This window comes from Drosophila melanogaster, chromosome 2L (genome assembly GCF_000001215.4).
Source record: "Drosophila melanogaster chromosome 2L".
NCBI lineage: Eukaryota > Metazoa > Arthropoda > Insecta > Diptera > Drosophilidae > Drosophila > Drosophila melanogaster.
In genome coordinates this window covers 8900904-8925539 of record NT_033779.5, presented here as the reverse complement: position 1 = coordinate 8925539, position 24636 = coordinate 8900904, and the positions used below count along the sequence as shown (strand labels likewise).

General features: G+C 39.7%; 1 protein-coding gene across 10 annotated transcripts in view; it reads right to left on the bottom strand.

The window, feature by feature from the left end:
* Positions 1 to 24636, bottom strand: part of CG34398 (uncharacterized protein) — a 34809-nt gene that overhangs the window by 8055 nt on the left and 2118 nt on the right. For 4 of the 10 annotated variants that reach the window (NM_001298836.1, NM_001103657.3, NM_001201812.2 and 1 more), the window contains exons 2-4: positions 9487 to 9970; positions 2084 to 2602; positions 11 to 336 (exon numbers count right to left, since the gene is read on the bottom strand). In NM_001298836.1, the coding sequence (NP_001285765.1) occupies positions 11 to 336; positions 2084 to 2602; positions 9487 to 9705 (1064 nt within the window). In that variant the 5' untranslated portion in view covers positions 9706 to 9970. Of the gene's footprint in view, positions 1 to 10; positions 337 to 2083; positions 2603 to 9486; positions 10187 to 24636 lie in introns of all 10 variants that reach the window. The other 6 variants (NM_001103658.3, NM_001201809.2, NM_001169443.3 and 3 more) reach the window with 3 other exon arrangements.

The following is a 24636-nucleotide window of genomic DNA, read 5'->3' as shown; positions in this document are numbered from 1 at the left end:
CGCGACTTACCGCAGATTGTTGTCGTCGTCGTCGTCATCGTTATAATGCCGGAAACTTTCCAAATCACGACGCTGCGTTGGCGGGGCAACAGCTACGTCAGCACCACCAGCTCCACCAGAACCACCCACGCCACTTGGGAGCTGGCCATATAAGTCAGCCTGCTTGGCCCAAACCGCTGACGACGGCGTTGATGATGATGATAATGATGATTCTGGTCCCACAATTGCATGTAGGCTTATTTTGCCCGCACTTCTGTGGGTGTTGCTCGCCGCTTGTGTTGCAGTTGTTAGGTTCGAATTGTTGCTGCTCTGGCTGGAAATGCTCGAACTGCTTTTCTGTAAATGGCAAGCACAACAACGAGAGGCGAAAAATTAAAAACAAAATTAAACAAAATCAAGCATATTCAAAAACCAGCACAAAGACGATCTCAGTCCGACTGAGCGCATTATATAGCCGGGCTATATGGCGATCTCGAGTGCGGGTGTCTTTCGTATGGTTATCGTTATTGAAGCCGTTGTTATTGGAATTGTTATGCTATATAGGAGTGGGTGCAGTGTTTGACAGGAACTGCTTAAGGAAGCCGCACACTTAAGTCGCATTTAATCGCTGAATAAGCCGTGGCAAATGAATTTCCGCATTGGAGACAAATGGTTTCAAGAGAATTGAGTCCTCGAATAAATAAAGAACTTTTAATGGAATAGATCAGGCCATAAGTAGCTTATGGAAATAGATCTACTTGCTATAAGGCAAAATAAATCGTACAATATAATGCAGATTAAGTAGTTTAAGTTAATGTCTTAATGTAACGATTACAATTATAAAGTATGCAAAACTTATGCTTCTCAAAGGGTATATTTTTCTAAAAATAAATATATTTAATGTTTTCTCCATAGAGTTAAATATATTTTTTCCCATTTTCTAGGCTTAACAAATTGAGAAACAAAACGAAATTCCCCGAATACGTTTTCGTAGTAAGATTAATGACCAGAACCTCAGGTGACTGACTGTGACTGTGGGCGTTGATCTTGTCTCAAGACACTTTCTCATCATTTTTTTTTTTTTTTTGCCGCCCAATAATTAGACACTTTTAACTATGCGAATAGCGTTTTGAGAGAGTTGGCGTAGAAATTTCCTTTGTGGTCATGACCCAAATGTCCAGCTGAAGTGCTAAGCAACGCCTAATTGAGCCACGCTATTATTAAATATTTCCATTCGATTCCGATTCGATCGATGAGTCAAACATTCAGTTGTACCAGACAGTTTGTGGAAAGTCTGGTAAGGTTTAATTTGATATATGAGTTATGGCCAGTTGCAGAAAACAAGCTACTTTTATGAGTTTATTTTGGTAGCTGTAAAATGTTCTGAAATGACACTTCCATTTATTTATAACTGATCTTTTTGGCCAAGACTAATTCGGTCTGAATTCAAAATTACCCAAACGTTTTTATAGATTTTATAGATGTTATAAGACATGTTCGACTAAAAAACGACCATAAATTCACGTTATTACAATTATCGGTTATGTTTCCAAGAAAATGTTATAAATTATTTTGCAGCTCTATTATTTATTTAAAGCACCCCGATAAAATCTTAATGTTGTGAAGTTAACAACCACCTTAGGACTTTCTCAAGATATTTTTCGATCCCTGTGTATTACACGATTTCCTTGAATTTCCCAGAGCCATGAGTTTTCCCCCAAACACGACAATCGGCGACTGTTAACAACTGGCCATTTTCGGTCATTGCCATGGCCATGGTCAAAAGATTACTCCTGAATAAAAAACGAAATGGAAGAAAGCAAACATTGGCTCATGCTAATGAGCTAACTAAACAAAACCAACTACACTGGGAAAACAGGAGGATCAAGTTGAATATTTCCAACATATAATTGACTGTACTTTCAAATTTATTATCATTATGCGTTCTAATATAGAAATATAAGAATGCAGAAAAAATTAGCAACTTTCGAAAATATTACATACATTCTGTCAGAAGAACTCTTTATGTATTCCAGTGTAACAAAGGCGATTGAAACAAGACCCTGACTGTGGACTACTGCATTTGAGCCGGGCTCAAACTTACCATTAGATTGCTTAATTTCAGACTTGGAGCCGTATCGGGTAACAAATTGTGGCAGCCGTTGTGCAAAGGCTCGTCGGCAGCGTCCTCTTTATCGCTCGCCTCGCCATTAATCACAACAAAATCAACATGATCGTCGATTAGCTCCTGGCTCAGTGCAGTTGCGGATGCGGAGGCAGAGGCGGATGTGGCGGCGAATGGTGTATGAACAATGCCAGCATCGCTGCCACTGAGACTGCAATCGTCGCTAAGCTCGCAGATGTCAACACCCTGGCTGATGGGGGATAGGATAGTGGACTTTGGAGGTGGATCGTGGCCATTGGTCTGACTCGTGCGTTGGTGGGTGGTGGATGTAGTGGTTGTGGATGTGGAGGATGACCACGAGGACGAACTCTTTTGCACTGTCTGGGTGCGGATCACCTGCATGGCGCCGTTGGCGGTGCGGGCCTTCAGCACCTCCAACTGTTTGCGTTGCGTGTGCTGTGTGCCATTTGGCTGTGAGATGTTTTGGGAGTCGGATATCTGGGGAGAGAGCGGAGAGAGAGAGAGAGAGGGGGATTCAGTGGTGGCAGGATAATGAGTGGATGTTTCAGGGGGATATTTTATGGAATTAATATAAACATAATGTAGTAATAGGATTTTAGTAAGAGTTTTTTAAATTTAGTTGGAGTGTGCTTTAGGTATGTTCTATATTCATTTTATCCATTTTATTATTTTTATTTTAAACACATCCCATACATATTAAACATATATAAATATCAATAAGCCTAAATTACAAAATATATTAATCTGATCTTCAAATGTTATTTTAGCCACCTTAACTTTCACACATTGCCTGATCTAATTAATACATCAAGAGATGCCTTGTTATATCGATTTCTTACACATAATAGCAATTGAATGGGTTCAAATTAAGATAAATAAAACATTAAGCAAGCGATCGCGATGTGATTGTCTAAACTTCATTACGGGTGTGGGTGTGTCCCATGCGAGGCGTAAAAGTGCTTTGTCGCATGGCATTCGGCCGTTGGCAACGGGGCGTATGAAAGTTGCCAGACGAAACACTTGACCGTCAGCCACCCTTTGCCCCTCCCTCAAAGTTGCCCCTCAAAAATGCCTAGATGCCTCTTATCTCGACAGCTGGGCGTGCTCAGTTCGCCCGCTTGGCACACGTGACCAAACGCCAGCCACAAATCAAAAGACTCTCGAGAGCAACTGCAATTGCAACGGCAAACAAAACAGAAACTGCACCCTTTTGCGGTAATGCACTCAAAAAAATGGGATGTGAGATCCAAGCATTTGACAAATAATTAATTTGCTCTTAAAAACCTTCAAAGTATTTAGATCTTTAGATGTAAGAAAATACTCTTTCAGTTATTAATTTTTCTTTGTGCATAGATTTGAACAATTAGCAGATCCGTTCATTGGATCGTGCCATGACACACCATCGAGGGTAAGAAACAGAAAGAGAAATACAAAACACACTCGAATCGAACTGGCCAAAAGATCGATTGTGGCAATCGATTGCATTGATGATTTATAGTGCTAAAATGCATAATATGCTCCAAATGAAAACTTTAACCCGCCGGTTGTCCAGTTCGCGGCGTATTCGTATCAATGACCAAAATGCAGCCGCACATTTGACTATGAGTCAAAGTGCAGCATTGTTTATATAGAATACAAAAAATTTGAATGTTCTCCATGCGGTTCGTAACAAAGAAAATTGCATATTGTATGCAAGTTTTAGGTTGAGTCACCTCAGTGTTCTGGGTTCTCACTTGAAGTCTTGTCTTTTTTGTGCTGTAACTCATAACTCGGCGAATGGCGAAAATAATTTCTGTGGTTATACACTTGGTAATTAGCTTCATTAGATGGGAATTTTTTTTCAGCTCGTTGAACAAAGAATGGAATATAAATAAGGGATACGCAAATTCTGGGAATTTTGAAGAACTCGGCACCAGCTTTATATTTTATGATATGCACATTGTACGAGTTCAGGGTTATCCCTTTCAAAGTTCTCCGTCAGGCGGTTTCACTTATTCAGTTCAGTTCAGTTCAATTCAGTTTGGTTCGACTTCTGGCTGGCTAGTGATTTTAGTTCGGCGCTCAGGTCTTCAAGCTTCCCATTTGACCCGAGGGCAAACGGACAATGCATAATAATTTCAGCGGCTCCCTAAAGTCACACTCATCCTTGGGACTTGGAACTGAAAAAAAAGAGTGCAGAATAGCGTGGCGGACATAAACATTATAAGCCCAGTTTGGCACCCGCGGCCATGCACGTTCTGCCGGAGTTTCTCACGATGGTCAGAAGGAGACTCTTGGCGATCTGGGACCGCTTTTCCGTAATGCCTCGCAATTTCCTATGGAGTGAACGCTGCAATATGTGTTTGTCTGTCTATCTATCGATGACCTCTTTTCGCTGGCTCGCCGATTTTCCAGCTCGCTGCGCCGATTTAGTTTAGGCCAGCATGTGTAGGCTGTTTGGCTGGTCTTGATCTTGGCCAGGCTAATTAAGCTGTTCGTTACCAATCTGCATGGCCCAGGGGGTGGCTCAATCATGGCAACAGCTGGCGCGGAAAGAAAGCCAGCCTGTAAATGAATTATTCCAACCTGGCCAAAATCAGCCAGCCAGCGATCAGTGTCATGATCTTGTACAGCCTCCGACGACCAGCTGATGATGTACACATGGCCAGCAAAACAAAAAAAAGGAAACCACATAATTGAAAGCGCTGAATCCAAAACCGTTCCGAACCGAACCGAACCGAAGCGCAAAGTCAAGTTGAAGGTTCAATGAAATGCAGAGACTTGCCACGACTTCCACGGAGCCCAGCACTCGCATATATTATATGCCAGCCAAAGTCGTGATGATGTAGAGGAAGACTTGGCGTGCGGCTTTACACTGATAAAAATCGCTTGAAAATATCCAAACCAATCTTGTTTCATAAAATAATCCATAAATTATTATTATTTTTAAACGTATCTTATTAGGAAACTTCCAAGAAAATTCGTACAATGTTAATGTTCATTTTTAAAGATCCAAATATTTTGCTCAGTTTATGGATATGCCGAAATATTTTGTTGCCTGGGCTTGAAACGAATTTAATGATGCTGCACCATCATCATCACGGTCTCAGTCGCAAACTCAGTCGCAGTCGTCTGCCCGGTCGTGTTCGTCTGTCTGTGGCCATAAGATTGACTGTCTATCTCCCGACTCCGTGTGACTCTGCCTCTACCATGTACGTCCGTGTCGTCCATGTGGCATCTAGTCCGGCTCATGGTCCATATGTCCTCCAGTTCGTGGCATGCATGTCGCCTTTTCTACCTTTTCTGGCTATCCCGGCTTTTCTGGCTGGCAGTTCGCACAGATCGTCGGCATAGACATGCCAAACCATTGACTCTTTTTATTTTTAGCTGGCACTGACTTTGGTACTTTGCGGCAAAGCAATGCACAGTGGGTCTAAGATTTATAAATTGCAATTCTTCATATAACTATATGGTTTTATTTGGTGTGTATTTGAACTACACTTTCATTTTCCGTGGCACTATTTTATTATAGCCAATTATAGCATTATGAACGGCATTCCTGATCCTATTTTGACAAATTCATGGGATTTTTATGATTAAGATATATGTAATTGAACATTTTGTCAAGGTCATGCCGAATGACTCTTGTAAAATATGTTTCTGAGCACGACCACAGTGCACTGTGAAGTATTTTCTGTTCTGGTTTGTGCCATTTTGTGAACCTCATACCATACGACCTGTGGCTTAAGCCATAATAATATACATTTGTAAATGCATTATTTCTGTCACGATCTCGTTGGCTTCATATCTCTATATATGCTCAAGCTTTTGAGTGCAGTCAGTATATCATAAGAGTGCCTATATTTTTGCGTCATTGAATCCCCTACCAGCCACCAGAAACTCACTTCGGTCTCGGCGTGAGGTTCATTAGCGGCAGAGGAAACACTTAATTGCGGCAAGACACGTCAGTTGACATCCTCAATTAGTTGCAAGTAATTTACGTGTGTCGGCCAAATGGCTTGAAGAGCACTGGGGTAAAAAAGACAAATGAAATGCTGGTAGTTGACCACAGGTAAATTCCGTGAGTGGCCGGTTGTATCTTCTCCGCGGGCAGCATCTCTGGATTGTATTTGTTTTTTTTTTTTTATGTTTTCTTGCTAGACTTGTGGCAACCCAGTGACCCACAAAGGCGGCGGCATTGCCAGCGGCCCGGTACCGTTAGGCGGCAACATTGTGGCAACATGGCCAGCAACTGAAACCCCAACTGCGAACCAACTGCAATTGCCAGCAAATAATTCAAACTCTACTGAGCTTGCATGCTGCAAAACAAAAACGAAAAAGAATCTTGCAAAATGTAAATTTCTGCCTTGCCTTTCCCTCTTCACAATCCGCAAACCATAATGCTAATGAAGAAGTTGTCAGGAGATCCCCGATCCGTCCATCTAGCTGGCTAACGGTGTCTAGGTGCGTCTGCATAGAGATCTGCTCTGCTCTAGACCCGGCCAATTCGATATTGGATAATGGGTATTGCCAAATTGATTTCCCTGCGATCCGTGGCGGCAATCGCTGCCTTTGACGTTGTCTTTGTCGGCAAAAGCGCTTCGAATGAACAGCGGGACATCGGTGATATAAATCCCGGACTTGGCCATCAAAAAGAGCCGAGTGGAGCTCTTTAAACTGAAACTAATGCGGGCTAGTACCAGCGATGGCATACATCTAGCTCTGAATCTCTTATTCTTAGAAATGTGGCTTAGAGGCTATTAAAAAACGTCTTATATTATTACTATCATTTGGATAATAAAGAATTAAGGGGAAGTATTTCGATATATTAACAAAGCACATATTAAAAAATATATATATTTTCAAGTTAAAACATATAATTTTTAAAACTTAAGTGTGCCAAACATGTTATTCTTAGCCTTATTAAGGCTAAAGAAGGATAACTTTTCTCATCACTGGCAAGGACTTGGTGTCTTCTTTCGGCTGATCGTTTCCAATTGATTGTATTGATCGTTTCCCCAGCCAATCCCCCCACTCTATTACCCTTTCATCTTTTGGCCAGGCTCTCAGCATCGTCAGCCGCAGTGGCAACAAAGTTCAATCGCGATAAGATACAAAGTCAGCGGAATGAAACAAATTTCCGAGGTATTTTTCTTTCGGGCTTCGGTGTTTCTCCACGGAATACCCTGCAGCCATAAAAGTATGGCTCAAAAAGGGCATATCAACACTGATCGGGTGAATGTAACAGTTGCCAAATTGAGTGATTGTTTGGCCATTATATGATCTCGAATTTAGCTCCAGGAAGAATGCACTTAAAATGTCAACTTTGAACTCAACCGCATTCGATCGTTCGTTAGTACAGAAATAAGAGGTAATATGCTGCATATATATAGTCTTTAATCTCCAACATTCGGAGGATCATTGAAATAAACCCCAATTATTGCACGCTGCTCCCAATCTCAGTCGAGATAAATTCTAATAGCCTAAAAATGTCATAAAATTATTCGGATGGCTGTGCAATCCTAAGGTCAACAGTCTTATGATATTTTGCTATGATCTCATCGACGTGGCAATAGGATATTCTATTGTTTCGTAAGCCGATCAGTATTCAGTTAGAGCAAAAAATCACTTAATTATTTGGATCAATCTCTTCAGTTCGAGTGCGGCAATACCAAAGCCATGATGTCATTGCATTTGATGGACGTTCCCGGGCAGTCCAAAGCGAATAGTTCGCAGTTGGCTAGAGTATCTTAAAGTCCAGATCTCGTTAAGTATGTGGGGCTATTTCAGTTTGACCGGACCACGAACAGAACCACAAACTAAGATCCAAGATTCTATTTCGATTTGGTTCTGGGCCGAGCACTCGAGGCGCGAACTTCAACTTGGCCCCACACACCGCTACCACTACATGACTAGATGGCCACATGGCCAGACGATGATGATGATGGGCTAGGTTGATGACGGCTGACAGTGGATGAAATAACATAAAATTAACGATAGGCCCCGAAGTGCTGCTGTGCCATCCAGCCAAAGGCATTTATAATTAACCGACAAATTCTAGAGCAATCAATGCTGAAGCGTAGCCCAAAGACAAGTGAAATCTGAAATCTGAAGAAGAATAGCACGAATTAATTAAGTACGGCCATACCGAAACCGCCAGAAGTGTTTCGCCTTTTGCTGAAAATCTCTCTGATGCGAAATCGAATCGTAAGTGGCACAGCGTGTGCAACTGCGTTAAAGTCTTTATTTTCCTTTCCTTTCTATTAAATGTATTTTATTTCTATTTTTTTAACAGCAATTGGGACTCGCATCCAACTTATCAGAGCCATGCGTGTGACCTGTTAATTATGGTTGAGTAAAAACGGTCAACGAATCTCGAAGTCGATGTCTGTGGTTTAATAGGAACTTGGAGAAAAGCCGTCTGACACGCAAAACAATCTCAACTGGCTTATCGTTATTGCGGTATTCAGTAACCACCATTGAGCAGCTGTTTAACTCAGCTGTGCGTAGTTAGCGTTCCGTTCTTGCCGAATTGTTAAAAGCCAGATGCTTGAGTTTTCTTCTAGAGAATTTGTGTTGAATTTAATTGAGTTTAGAGCTATTTAATCATCAGTTGCTACTTACATTAAACAAAATAATATTGTTTATAACTGTTAAATTGAACTATTAGGTTATAACCACTTAACTTTTTTCTTTTTGATTTCCGATGGAACTTATGCACCTTAATCGATCAACTTCTGTTTCTAGTTGCCTACTCATGCATCCAAGCTTTAAGTATTCAACTAAATAAACTATTAACTGATTAAAATCGAACAGCAAGGAAACCGAAACTAGCAATCAAGCCGCAATTGCCGCAGACTCTACTAAATTAGTGAACGCCTTCCCATTTAGAGAGTCTGGACCTTTCAATTTCATTTAAAATACGATGGACAAACAGAGAGCCCAGCAATTAGGTCTAGACCCGAGGGGAGCTGAGCAGACTAGAGCATGAGGCTGGTCATGGACTGGAGCCACTGGTTCCATCAATCAGAGCCAAAAGTAATCGCATTGTGGTTGGGGCCATATTTTAGGGATGAGTGCTTAGCTCGTGAGTGGAAGAAGTGCTACCGGTGTTTACTGGTAGTCATTTCAGAAAACTGATGATTGATCAAATATAGAAAATATATCTATATATCTTTCAATTTAAATATAGATCAAAGAAATATATAAAAGTTTGTATGCTACCCATCATATATAGAAATCGGGGAAAATATTGTACTTATATTTAGGTTTGGCAGCTTGAGACCTTGTGTACAAGGTACAGATCATCTATATTTCCGGATATTTACCAAATGATGGGCAACTCCCGATCACGTTACCACCTTTAGTCTTTAGACACTCACCTTGCCGTAGCTGTTCAGCGGTCCGTTTATCCAGCGGTCTGCCTCCAAGCGTCCGCTGAAGAGGGCTCCGGTATTGGGATCGATGCGTTGCCATTCACGCACCTCCCTCTGGAAGGGGGATCTGGAGCCCCCCGCTGCCCCCACCACCGCCGTCGGCTGCAGATGATGATGATGATGATGATGGCTCTGACTGTGATTGTTTGTTGTGGCCACTTCCATGTTGAGAAGATGGAGCTGGGGCTACTGTGGTGCGCTTTTAATTTGCACGCTCGATGCGCTCGAGCTGCCTTTTCCGTTTTTTCTCTTGCTGCTTTGCTGGCTGCTCCTCTGGAAACGGGAGGCTGCACTTGGCCAGTGCTTTGTGGTCGTCTTCTCCTGCTTTCTGATGCTCGCCTATTTCAAATTATTATTTATTGTTATTATGCTACCGTCTAGCTGTTCGTGGCCGCTTCCCAGGCCTCGTTCGCGTTCCGTTCCGTTTTGGCTAAATTAATGGCAACTTTAATTCATTATCATAATAATAATTTTCTAGCTATTCTAGCCCTGCTACTGTGTGCACGTGTCTGCCCCCCTCCCTCCCCGCCAACACCTATAATAATTTTCTAGGCTTTTCTTTTTGCACGCTTTGCTAACTATTTGCTTTATGGCTTTCACGGTCTAATTTGAGACTTCTCTGTGTGCCTTTCGTGTATTATGTGTGCTGAAATGACAAGAGCAAAGTAGATAGAATTTTCGTTAGTTAATTATGTTGCAAAGTGTTGAGATATAGGTATACAGATATATGGTATGTATAAGTGACTTTTTTCCGATCTCTGGCGGAAGCAAAAGTGCTTTGAACCGGCGTCGTGCAGATTTCTAATTAAATTTGCGGCCAACGTTCAACGGATATGAGACGAGTCTATAGACAGAGCTATACCCATAGAGACTGATAGCCGCCAGCGACAGAGGCTTGGATTCTTTTGAATCTCCTCTCTCACTGTCAGCGGATGTCACAGTCTATTTCCGCCTCAGAGACCCCTCACTGAATCGCGGACATGTGTGTCCACTTGTTGTTTCTCTTTTTAATTCAATTTATTCTGCTGTTTCGTTATTATTTCAGGTAGTCGGGCGATAAGTCCACATCTCCAATGCGTGGCTTTTTTTCGGTGTTGTCGTCATATGTCAGACACATCATTTGTAATTGTCAAAGTTATGCAAGAACTTCATTTATTTTGGGGCACAGTGGTTGGTCATCAAGGTAAGGTTAAGGTTCCAAAAAGTTATTAGGGTAAACTAATGATTTTAGTTCGGTAGATGACAAAATTAATGGAGTTTTGGTCGTGGAATTGGATTTATTTCTATTATTTGTATAATTTCGAAAATTCGGAATATCAAGTTCGTTGCTTAAGTCTATCGTTATTTAAGGGTCCTATTCCATGTTTCCAAAACAGTGCAACCTTGAACATTTTTTAATTTTTTTTTATTGTTAAATTAACCGTTATCACCCCACTGTTTCCCCTCATTAAGGCTGTCCAAATAAGTGCCGGTCGGCATTAACACTGAAATACTTGTGTCTTATACGTAGCTCTGGAAAAAAAGCAAAAATAAACCTAAGAAACAATCCAAATTTGGCAAAGACCCATGTCGAAAGGAAAAAAAACCCGCGGATGCAATTGGGTGGACAGCACACTCCTCCCCCGCCTAAAAAAACCGATAAAAGGAGAGAGAAAACCAATTTCTCAAATATTTTTATGCAGCTCTGGCCGACCGCTAAATAGTAACTGTTACTAAATTTTCCACAGCTCGACTCGCTTGTTGGCTGTTGGCTTTCGTTAGCCGAGCTGCTCAGCCATTAACTTCCTCATATGCCCAAAGAGCTGGCGGTGGAAACCCGTTTTCCCCGTTGAACTTGCACTCGTTTTGGTTTTTTGGATTTGGTTTCGGTTTTGGCGAGTGCGTTGCTGAATCTTTTAGCACTTTGGCTAGAAATAAAAGCTGCTCGAAACTGTGGCCGCGCACTGTTTTTGCGATTTTATTTTTTCCTCGGCACGCAGACTTACTCCACATTCACAAATTGGATTCGTATTTCGGACACGTTTTGCCGGTTTTCTTTGGTGACTCTGTGTTTATGCATCCCAGTGTGTGCGCCCTAGTTGATTGTGTTAATTAAAATTTAATTATGCGTAATTTAGTGTAATTAAGCTATGGCATAAATTTAACGACATGGAACTGGGCACTGGGGCGTAAGCATTGCCACTTTATTAGTGCTATCCGATCGTTGATTTATGTTTTTGGCGTTATTACACAAATGCAAAAAGTGAGAACTTAGAAGATCAAGTTCGTTGCCTATGTCTTTCGTTTCACTTAAACTTTTATTGTAAAAATGTATCGCCTTTAGCTATACTTAACCAGTTAAGATGCTGGTAGTCGCATTCCAGGCATTGGAGGAAATAACCACAGAAATACAATTTTCAACTTGAGTTGTTCACGTCCACTTGGCGACTTTAGGCACAATACCAACAATGATGTGACGATGAAGGTCAGCGTAATTATTACTATTATATTTTTTACAGTTTGGCTGTCACCCAACCACAGTAAGGAAATACTGGATATGCTGTGGCCATTCACAACGGTTATTTTCGTTGCAATACTTGGCCAAAACGAAAGTCATTTTGCTTGAGGTTTCTGCGGTTGATTTCGTATTGGGTTCCAGTTATTTCAATATCAATTCGATGCGTAATTCGCCAGATATTCGTTTGAATTGTTATTGTTTTCTCATGGGTTAAGTGCCCCTATGTAGGTTAATCCCTCATTTTTGGTTTTGCATTACATTTTTTTCTCCACCCACTCGTAATTTATTTAAAAATAGTTTGAAATGAGTGGGCTGAGAAAAAAACAATAGGCCCATGTTTATTAATAAACACAAAAATATGAGCCTAAAAAGTGACAGCAGAGATGTGAGGGTGTTTAATTGGCATTGAAAGTGCGTGACAGGAAAAATATTTGTGTTACAAAATTTTAGCGAGAAACTGGAATTGTAATTCACACTTTTCAGTATTTGCAACGCGTGCGCAGTCCACGAAAATCGTGCAACAATTGACCGATATGCTAATCGTTCTTTTTCTTTCAGACAGCTGAAAATTTGCATAATTGGCTCGCATTCGCGTGTTTTTCGTGTGTTCTAATTTGAATTTGATTTGTACGACACAAAAACAGAAGCAGCACGCTCCACATGACTTAGACAACAAGTGTGCATAATAATAAATTTCAGCTTGATTTTTTACATTAATTTAGTTTAAGTAAAGACAAAAATTTAAGCTCTTCAGAGCCAATTATTTATCTGACAAATCATTTTAAGTTCTCTCTGTTTTTTTCAATTAAATGCTTCCCTTTTTCTAGTTTTTGGCATACACAAGTTTTTCCAAATCTCACCCGCTTATAATTATTTATTTCTTATTTATCTCTTTTGCCTTTCAACAGTAATCTTTAGCCTCATGATTTGTGTGTCTCAATCAACTTTTAATGCTCGGCTTCATTTTTTAAGAAAGGCAATTTTTTGCGTTGCTACAATTCAATTATCAGAATATAACAACTTTTTGATCGCCGCCACAATTGAACAGCAACGCCTCTATGTGTCTATTGATATATCTAACCATAAATATATCTATCTACATATGAAAAAAAAAACCACAATTGAGGCAAGCTTCCGTCTTTTATTGCCTGGGCTGGGTTTTTAATACACTACGACTGAATGGTTTTTGTGAGGCTTGGAAAATAATTTATATTTAATATTTTTTTCAGATTTGCTTACTTGAAACTGAACTTCGTTTAGCCGTCATTATTAGTCACACGCAAAATAAGCTTTGAGTCTTTGTATGACTTCCGTGTGAGACATGCGGTGCTATAGGCAAATGCGCAAATCAGTTAATTATATAGACGGTAGAATATTGTAACGATGCACGCCAATTAGCAGCACCCGCACTGGATTTAACCGTGAAAGGAATCAGTGTGTTTTCTCATTCTTATTTAAATGAGCAAATGAGGCAAATGAGGTGTAATCGTGTTGACATTTGTGAAAACTATATATTCATGATTTGCAGTTTATTGTTCAACTAAATGGTTCCTTCGAGCATTTCACTCGTATTACACAATTACATAACTTTGGGCCCGCCAGAGTACCAAAAGCAGAGACAGGTTCCAGCCCCTAAGCCATTCACACTCTGCCCACGAAACAGGTAATTGTGGTCGTTGTTTTTGCTGCCGTGTCTCAAATGTACAGACATATCATAGATATAAGTATAATGATATATCTACTTGTTCCGTCCAATGAAAATTGTAATTTTATGATTTCCTGCTAACGCCCACAAGCAGCCCGTGCGATCAATTTTCCGCTACCTGCACCACAGGCACAGCATATAAGTTAGTGCGTATGCGTAATATGCAAACGATGCGTATGCGTAATGTGCAATTTTATATCCAACTTGTGTAACAACTCGCTGCTAAAGCAAAAGTTGAAAGCTAATTTTTCGAAAGTTTCCATCCAACCATCTTCAATATTTATGCCGCTCTATAAAGTAGGAAAAATATACATATTTCGGGTGTTAATCTTATACCGTTAGCTTTAACACTTGCACTTGGCGCTGGCTTGAAACCAAATATTAGAGTTATAAATTAGCAAGCATAGACTGAATCAACAATAAACATAAAGCAAGGCTATGTCTGCGTAAACAATTAAAAGTGTTTACATTGAGAAATTGAGTCATCAATATATACTATAGATATATGTATATGAATGAAAATTTATAACAAAATTTTACAAATCTTTAGTGTTATTCAGATCCAATATTTGTTGTTACTGTTAAATCAGTCATTTCTAATTTTTGACTTATATTAGTATTTTCAATTTAACAATAACATATTACAGAGCTGTCTTGGCAAACAAATTGAGTTGCATGCCACGGCGCCTGCAATTGTCAGGCAACATTTGCAACAAGCCGCCCTCACAGCGGTTTACCCCGAAAGTGAAACAGGCCAATAAATAAAGCCAACATCCAGGGTTTATCGGAGTTAAGAGATCAGACCGCAAAATGTGTGTATGTGGCCCAGCTTCGCTCTTCTTTTTTTTTCGGGCTCCCACATGCCTTTCGGACATCAGTGACAAAATAAATGAGCCGTTTGGCAATGCGAACAGTCGGAGCGAAAAGAAAAAGCGAATTAAAATCAGGAACTGCATATTAAATGAAGCGTAACGAGGGAAGCGAAGGGGTTACCGCACATGGCTTGGAGGATGGAATGGGGATTTCAGAGGAAAGGGTTTTGCTGGAGGGCCCAAAGTTAATTACAAGTGACGCCTACCACGGAATCCAGTCAAACTAAACCAGCTGGGTGGCCCAAAAACTCCTCGAATTGCGGCTCAGTTTATGACTGGGTCGCCTAAGTGAAATATGAGCTGTAAACATATATTTTTGCGAATTTTTCATGGTTTCCTTTTTGTCAGCCGCTGAAACATAATTTCAACATTGTTTAACACTTTTACTTTTTGGCAAGGCAACGCGGTCAGTATATACATTATTATAATTTACATAATAATTTGGCGCTATTTGCTGATTGATTTGTGCCGCTTGTCGCTCATTTCTTGTCGCCGGCTAATCTCCAGCCTTGAACACCTCGAACAAGCTGTGTGCGCGCATTTGTCGCCCCAGTCTTTTGTTTGGCTTTAATTGGTTTCGATTTTGGCAAGAGAAGGTAGAGAAAAACATGCAAAATTTTGCCAAAGATACCGAAAGAAAGCAACAAAATGGATATAGTGTCTAAATTTGCATATAAAGTTGGGGATGCCACGATAAATGACATGGGCGGTGTGCGAATTTTGTTTGCGGATTAAGATAGATTAGGCTTTCATTTACATAAATGGAGTTAAGTAAGGTGAAAGACTCCTGCTGGCAAGCACCCACGGCTTTTAGAACGTTAATTGACAGCAAGAGATATGCTTTTAAGATTGATTTGAATTTAAGTTTTTGGAAATAGCACATCAATATTTTATACAGCAGGTCCGGGATACGAACTGGCTTGAATTTTCAATAAAAATAATAATAAAAAAAATACAAATTTTTAAGGAAATTTTAGTATTGGTAATTTGTACAATTTTTGCAAAAATACATTCTTTCAAGCTTTTCCTTGTTTTATATAATTCAACATTCAATTCAACTCAATTCGAACATCCCTAGCACAAAAAAACAGAACTTTCATTCTTCAAATCGTTGACACCAATCGTGTCTTTCAATGTCATTACAGAAAATTATACACCCAAGTATATCTAAAGTACCCACTGCACAGTGAAATACCGAAAAGCAAACGACTTTCACCCAACAGCTGGCGGCTGCTACCAGATACCATTTGCTATCGCTGCTGTGAGAAATCTCTGACATTTCTCCCGATTTCAGTTCACTTTATTTTGCACCATTTTATGACACATTCTTCGAGTCGCTTTTCTGTCAATTGTGGTTCACAAACAACGGGCACAATGGGCGCCATGGCTTAAACAGAAAGCAAAAGCGAGCAGTACTTCGGCAGTAGAATGGCAATGGTCTTCTGACCGTAATTATATGCATGGTAAAGAGTAAAATAAAATAACTTGATACTTATTTAAGTACCAGTCAGAAGAAAGTCAAAAGTGAAGTGATTTGTCAGGCGTGACAAAAGCAGTACAAGAAAACCAGGTAAGAGTAAAATATTGAAGTGTTCTTTGGGAACTCGGATCTCTTTAACAATGGAAGGGGAAAGTGCTCAGCATTTCTATTCTACGGTGAGTATTCCTCATTTTGTGCGACTAATTTCATGCAACAGAAGCAGTTTATGGCCTATTAGATATGCAAATTGAACACGATTCGCAATCAGCCTTATCACATAAATTATTTAACAAGTTGCCATTGTTGTTGTTGTTGTTGTTGTTGTGCCTTATGCCCAACTAAGCTTAGCTTAGCTTTGGATGGTTTTGTTTGCTTTGTCATTGCCATATATGATTATGGTTGTACAACAACCTATCTTATCGCCCGAACCTTTTTCCTGATACTTGCCGCGAGTATTTTCAGTACTTGATGGCATGAGTACGTCATTGAACTTGACTTTGAAGGCGTTCCACTTTATAATACCATGTTTAGCTTTAGATCTTCACCAGAGCCAGCAATCCCGCCTCCTTCTGCCACTCGGTGTCAGTTGGAAACGCATTCGGAATCACATCTGTTGGCCAGAGGAAACCAGTTTTCTAAGCGTCTGCTGCTGCCCCGATGGTCACTCATAGTCGGTACAATCCGGTCGGTTGGAAATTAAAGTTAATTTTTGCTTTGCTTTTTACTTTGCTGATCATCGGGCAATGTGGGGGCGTCGTCAGACATAAAGAACTGGGGGCAAAAGTTGGCTGCCGTCTCATGGCTGCTCGCATCAATATGCTAATTAAAACTGGGAACTGGAAATCATCCACTGACAGAGACAAATAAAATGTGATTTTTTTTCAGCCTTTTCGTTTTGTCATGAAATTTACCCCTTTTCTCCATCGGTGGTGTGTTCCCATTGAGTCACAGTAATATCGTTCTTTATTTTCGGTTTACAACTTGCATGCGCCCATTTCGACAAGTTCGTCGCTTGAGTCTCTTGTTTTTTTTTTTCACTTACTCATTCCAGAACTGCGAAGAAAAATCCCAGTTAATAAAGCGGAATGACTTGTTAAAATAAAAATTATGAATTGCCGTTAGCATTTTGGGTGAAATTACACAACTTAACGGTTAATTTCGTATTTTTTTTTGCGTAATTTGCGTTTCGTTTGTCTGGACAAAACGAAATAACGAGCGCAAAGGGCAACTCTGCGGCGTTTGTTGCACTTAATGAAAGAGAAAAACCGACTGAAAAAACAGACAGTGCCGAATAAAAGACAAAACGGTCGAGCAATCCGTCAGACTGACAGGCTTTTGACAGCTGAAATGCTTTTGAGGGAATTTCGCTCCGCTCTTTGTTCATTCTTTGTTTCGGTAAGAAAAAAAATTTAATTTTCATTATTTATTTATTTTGCTTTTCGGTTTCGTCGTTTCACAGTTGCATGCGGAAATAATTCAGATAATCGATGACAGCTATATTTTTACGTTGCTTGACTGCCGAGTAAGTGGGTTTTTAAAGAAATGTTATACTGTGTTCACTTTTGCAACTTCAAAGAAACCGTTCTTGACTTACAGATATTGTACAAATGCACACATCCTTTACAGTTTGTGATAAAGATCTAAGATTATCTGCAAGTTCTTAATAATTATTCTCTTCAGTTTCCTGTGTGTTTCTGATCTTATGTGATCATTAAGACGATTTAATTTCCAGCTCGGATTACGTTATTTCTTCTTTCTCTTGGCTAATTTCCATATTGATTGTCCGTCACACGGTTTGCGACTTTATCTATTTTTTGTTGGCCGATTTCGCCGTTAAGTCATGATTCGTTGACCCGTAGAACTTGTTTGCTTAGGCATCGCCAACAGTTGGCCAGATATACAATTGGGAAAGGTTAGGTTAGGTCGAGCCGAGTCGCACATGGGACTCTGATGGATGTCAGTCAATGAACGAGAGCTAAAGATCAGATTTCCGAGAGTTCTATCATAATCCCGTTGCGTGGGCGATGACAAATTTTTTCGGGCCACACGTGCCTGTGCCAAAAGATCAAACGAATTGTTGCTGGATTTGTCGGCATGTTGCGTCATTTGGATTATTTCGCATGGGTCGCCACGCGTTGGCCATAAAACTGCAGTTTATGGGATTGTGAATGGGGGAAACCATATCAAGGAACTGGTAGTTAAAATGGCCAAAAACTACACTGACACGCTGCACGTCTTTGCTTTAAAGATCCGAATCGCCTTTGGCGGATGGACCGAAAAGTGCACGGAAAATGCTAGAATCTCCTTTTTTTTTTTACAGAAACCCTAGTTCTTCGACCTTTTGGGACCAATACAAAACGAGCTCGCAACAACGCAATGCACATACCAAATAGATTGTGATTCAGCCGTTTGATTAGCACTGACACTTTTCCCATAAATAACCAGGTAAAACATGTGCCCCCAAAGGCAGCCAAAGAACTGTAGATTCGAATGCGCCCCTGACACGCAAAAGTACTTAACAATGACCAAAGTGTACTTAAAAGGCTTAAAATGGTCAATACTGTAAGTACGTGGTACGTACAAGCGACAAACTTGAAATGGCAGAAAACAGACAGCAGCTGGACTGGCTGGCTAACAAGCTCTGATGCCTTTTGGCCAAAAAGACAAAAGGATGCCTCTGTGAACTGACTGTGCAGAATGGCAATAGCAACAGCAACAGGAAATAAGCTGCAGCTCCTTTTAAAGTTAACCAAGGCCTTAAACAAACAGCCATTGGCACACGGTTCTCCTCCGCCAGAATCGGAGCCAGAAGAATCCGAAGAAGGGGCCTTGGTCAGAGCGTCCTAAGTGCTGCAGCTTGTTAGGGTCCAAACTCCCCGGATTCGGCCATCTCTGTCTCGCTGTCTCAAGGGGTATATTAATTGGTAAGTAAGAAAAGATGTCAGTCAACGTAAAATCAAATAAATACATATTGTACAGAAAACATACCATATTTAATAATTTGAATCTTTTTCCGATCCTGAATATATCTGTTATATATTTATTATGTATACCCTTCGAAATGTAGAGGGTATTACTTCAGCCTAACCACTCTTTTGAATCACTTCTTTCCTGTTGTTATTACCTTTGCGGCTGCTGCGTCGTTTGTTCCTTTTGTGGCTGTCTTTAAAAATAGTTTATCGCCCGATCGCGCATTTATTTCGTTTGTCTCTGTCGAAGTGTTGGCCCCCATTCACCCCCCTCTTGGGCCCCCTTTAGACCCCAAAAGTTAATGCTGTCAAGATAGCAAAAAGGAAATCAATGCAGCAGCTTGTTTGGCCGGGGCTCTAAGGGCTCTTACCACCTCTTACCGCCGTTCCAACTCCCCCCCAGATGTCCGTCTCTGTGTGAGTTACATGATAAATGCAACAGCTGTGCCACCAACAACAGCATTAATGCTACAAAGTGTCCAAGAAACAGGAAATGAAATCTGGGCCCTCCACCATTCGAAATCTTTTGTGCTGCTCTTTTTAGCCTCAACAAGGAAAAACAAACTGAAGGCGGAAAAATATTCTAAATTGCTGATCAACACGCCGCCTTTTGCTTGCCCGATCGACTAACTTTCAAACTGAATATAATGAGGTGGTTTGTGCAATGGCCATAAGCTCAAATGCAAATCGGGGCGGAGAATGACTTGTATTTTTGCTAAGTAGTGTTGGCCAGCAATCAGCGGGGGAAATTGCAAAATGGAAGATGATTTACTTAGTACCTATGGGCCTTTTGGGCTTTAAAATATGCAAATATTGTCAAGATTAATCGAAGAAATTAAAAAAAGGTATAAACTGTTAAATCAAGAATTAATTTTATTTTTAGAAATTGACTGCTCAAAAATCTATTTCCACGGCCAGCAAAGTCAAAGTCTTTTATTGAAACTTTCGCTTCGGTCGATTTATCACCTACGACGACACTCAATCACACCGCATCACGTCCAAACTCACAGTAGAGGTCAGGCATAAAAGACTTCAATCCAGCCACAGACCTAATGACTTTCAAAATGTTCACTTTGTGCAGCCGTTGATTTTCAGTTGTGGCCATTTCTTTCAACAATTAAATCATAAAGCGCAAAAATTAATTATGACAAATGGCGAAGCGAAAACTTTTCATTTCAAAAGGAAAGAAAAAAAAGAAAAAACACATGGACCGAAATGAGAGCAATAATCAATAATCGATACAAAAGTGAGTAGTTAAGGAAAAGTGAACAGCGAAATGGAAAAGTGAAAGCCACCGCCAAAACGCAGAATTAAGTTGAAAAAGTTAAGGAAATTATGTCTGACTGTCTCTGAGTGTCGGGCACAGCCGCAAGATATAGGAAAATTTGATCGAAGTTCCGCATTTTGGTATTGAGTAACACAAAACATAGTACTGCACCCTGATAGATAACTGAACCCGCTGGGCCAATGGACTTATTATAACCTGACTAGGCAAGCCGTCAATAATGTACAAATATAGAGAGTATTGTTAAGTATTCCCTCGCTGTACGAAGTCAATTAATTTTCAGGGTCAGGGCCCAGAAAGCAGCCCGAAAATGAAACCTGAAATTGCTTATTTCCTCGCCCAGTTATCGCACCTCAATAGTCATACAAAAGCCATTTCTGTCTTTAATTCTAGGTCAGCGACGACCTTCACGTGTGTGCCGACAAAAATTTGCATATCGCCCCATATAAACACGGTTATATAACGCCAACCAATTAGCCCGCATTATTAAATTTCAACTTGAACTTTTCTAACGATCAAAATGTAAACAGAGGAAATTGAGCTATCAAAAAAAGGCTCAAAACGACGCTACAAAAATGAACTAGAAACGCAAAAATTGTTGCAAAATTTTTATTTTTTGTTGAAGTTAAAAATTTATTTATTCTATTAAAAATAATAAAATAAATTGTAAAAATTCTAGGTGATTATTAGATAGTGGTTGCAGCTAATTAAAACATTAAAATTTAAATGGTAAAACAAATTAACTGAACAAACAAGTGATGAAGCAAGTGGGTTAACGGAAAAACTACGATCGTCTGTCAATGTTTTCAATTTAGAAATCGTGTAAAAGTTAATTGCGATTGGCGATCAGAGTTAATTGAAAAAAATTGTTTCTGTCGGCCGTCAGTTTTCCTGCAAAGATGACAGAAAGTGTAAGTGGGAAATGCTTGAAAAAATTACTTAAAAAATGTTGGAAAACAAATATGAATAGCATTTGCATTGGACGAGCATGTAAAATCGCGATTATCTCTTACACATTGTACAAGCATTTTCATTGCCATATCTTAAGCGTTTTGCAAGCCAATCAACTCAAGAGCGTGAAAAGTATTCATAAAATATTAGGAAAAAACGTTCAAGATGAAAAAATAAGCAATAATAAAAAAAATATAATTGCTTGGCTTCATCGGATAAGCAACGACGCACAAATTAAAACCATGAAACACAAGTCAGAAAATGCTACAAAACGCCCGAAATTAAATAACAACATCAACTAAAACTAAGACAACAAAAAATGTTACAAATTTTCTAGCTGTTTTGTGGTGCTTGGTGCTGCTTAGATTGCGCAGTCAAAGACCTTCATGCTCGTAATTGGCAGCCCCACATTAAGCCCATACCCAAAAATCCACTAAAAACCGAAGAAATAAGGCACAAGACGAGTGTCCAAAGGTGACGTCCCTCTGAACACGAGAATATCGTGAACATAATTTATGCAGGCAAGTTAAGCTAAATAAGCAAAAAGCTCGGAATGGGACAGGAGCCCACTCAGGTCTGATCCGAACTGAACCCCCAACTAATGAAAGTTAATATGGCTTCCCTGCACCCATATGATGGCTCCAATAAGTTAACCCCAGATCAGGAAAAATATGCTCCACAAGCTATGGCAAAATCTCAGACAAGACAATGGCCAGAGTTTGATGTCCGCGAAATGTTGACCAATGGGTGTGGGGTATTTAGCTTCTGTTGAAAAAAATTGTCGAAAAAGTCCAAAAATAGTTTGGAATTTCTTAAAAAGCTTGTGACCAAAATGATTTATCAAATTACCTGTCCTAGCTATTTTACAAAAGTATTTATTTTTTATCAGCTGTTAGTTTTTTAATGACGAGGTATCAAATAGTCTTATTAAAATAGACCTCATTTAATGGATCCCATTTTTTCACCTCGCTTTAGTGTCTCTGTAATTGTTTGCAATTATTACAATTCGCAGGCAGTTTTTGGCTTTGGCTTCGGTTACGGCTCAGCGGGTGGGGTTGGTTGGCCTGGCCAACCCCCCGGCTGGAGCCTGGATTTTCTCCACATTAAAAGTTTTTTGCCTGTCGGCTTGGTGGTTCCATGGAATGACGTCAATAAAATCATTTCGGCTTTTTGTTCGCTGTCATTTGGTTTCTGGTTTTACTCGAGGTTTGTTGTAGCCTTTTTCATTCCACTATTTTATGACACTCTGCCGCGTAAATAATTGTCATTTGCCATTACTTGGCTTGTCATCAATCCAGAGCGTTGACGACTATAAAGCAAGAGTTTTTGTGCGACTTTTGGTAAGCGGCTTTGATTTGTTAGTTCAATGACACAAGTTGGGAGACGCGTCTCAGTTGGGGTGCCGATTTGACGGCTCATTTAAATTGTACCAGCAGGATGGGAGGTGGATTGAAGTGACAGTTGACGAGCGCAGACACTTTGATATTTAAACGATTGGCCATGGAAACTTTCACTTAGAGCAGAGTCGCCAAGTTTGGATAAAGAGATTAATTATATGCATTCGATGCAAAGTATTTTTGTGCAAGTTTGTGTCCTAAGTCTTTCGTATTGAAATGGCTACTTTGCCAGTTTGTTTATGGCTTTGTCCAAGCTAATAAATTTTGAGAGGATTTACGGATTTTGGGTTGTTGGCAACTTTAAGTCCACTTAGTTTTATTTTTTTAAATTTATCTGCTTTGGATATAAAAATATGAACATAGTTAAATGTACATTTATCAATTATTCATTAAAAGTGTATAAAAGTTATACATACACTTAATTAAATGTTTACTGCCATGATTACAAGACAGATAGTAATATAAATCCCATTTATGATCAGCTTAAAAAGGCATAAAAAACAACTCCGAGCTATAATAAATTCTAATACAACATTCACAGTCCCTTCTGGAACTGTCCGCACTCGATTTTCTATGAAATAACTTTATGACTCAGTGGTACATTTGCATTTTATAAATCTCAGAAACCAAAGCCGACACCCACCAAACTCTGAAACTCTGTCCATTATGCATATCGAATGAAGCCATTAAACGTTTAATTGCCAGCCATTGGCCAATGCTGAAGTTAGATATGCATGCATCCATTTTAGACCCGGGGAATCTAAACAAATTAGTGGCATTTCCTCATTTGCATTTCATTTATGCAGATGCTGATGCCGAACTGAAGACTTTTCGCAATGTCCACGGGACCGCGAACAAAGAGCCTAATTGAAGGTAATTTAAATTGATTAAACACGTCTATAGGCTGGGCCCCACCGTTAACTGTTCACTGTTCAGTGGATCGTGGTCGCTGTCTGTTTTTAGCGGAGGTGTTTGTTTGCTGCAGTTTTTTGGCTGCTCAATGATTTGGCATTGTCTTGGAAAAAAAAATGAAAAATGAAGCGAAACAATCGATGTCGTGTGGGTCGTTTGCCAGTTGTGATGGGTGGGTCACCACCACGATGTGTGGGGTGCTGCATTATTTTAAGTATAGTAGCATGTTTTAAGGTGTTTATGGTTCAATTATGGCTGGCGATGATGAAAAACTATAGGACTGAAAAATGGCAAACTTAGAAAACATTCACAATAAATGTATGCTCCTAACCAAGAGCCTGCTGAGCTCATCATCGACCTTGAGACCAGCTTTGATTCCATATTTTCTATGAATCACATTTGAACATCCTGTTCAAACCCGAAAAGTTAATGGCAACTATAAATAATAGGATGCGAAATGCAAACGAATTGCAAACGACCTGGCAAAGTTCATTGGAAACATTAGCTAGAAAATGATTTATAAAGAATTTTATTTATGCCTCAGCCATACAAGGCACAGCTAATAATTATGAAAACAAAATGCTTTGTTTTTTAAATTATGTGTTTTTTGGATTTATTTTAAAAATAACAATAGAAATATATTTCGTTCGAAAGAGTCAAAAATATCATTAATGATTATTGAGAATACAAAGCGAAATTCCACAAAAGATGAATTTTGGACCGCGTACACCATTAAACCTTTTTCGGTCAAAAAGGGTGTGTAAATCAAGGTGTCAGTTGCAATTTTGGCATACCAAATGCGACAATAAACGTGAGGAGCTACACTAATTTGCAATCCATTCAATTGTGAATCGGCTGGAGTAATCGTTTTTTATTTTCTATAAACCATGGATAGCTTAAGCTTGATTAAAAAGTCTCTCGCTGTGGTGTTGAAATGGTCTTAATGTCAACTTCGGCTGCCATGAGCAACTCAAGTTCTAACTTTGACATTCAGCTCGACCGATAAAACGAGCAACAGGCGCGTGCCC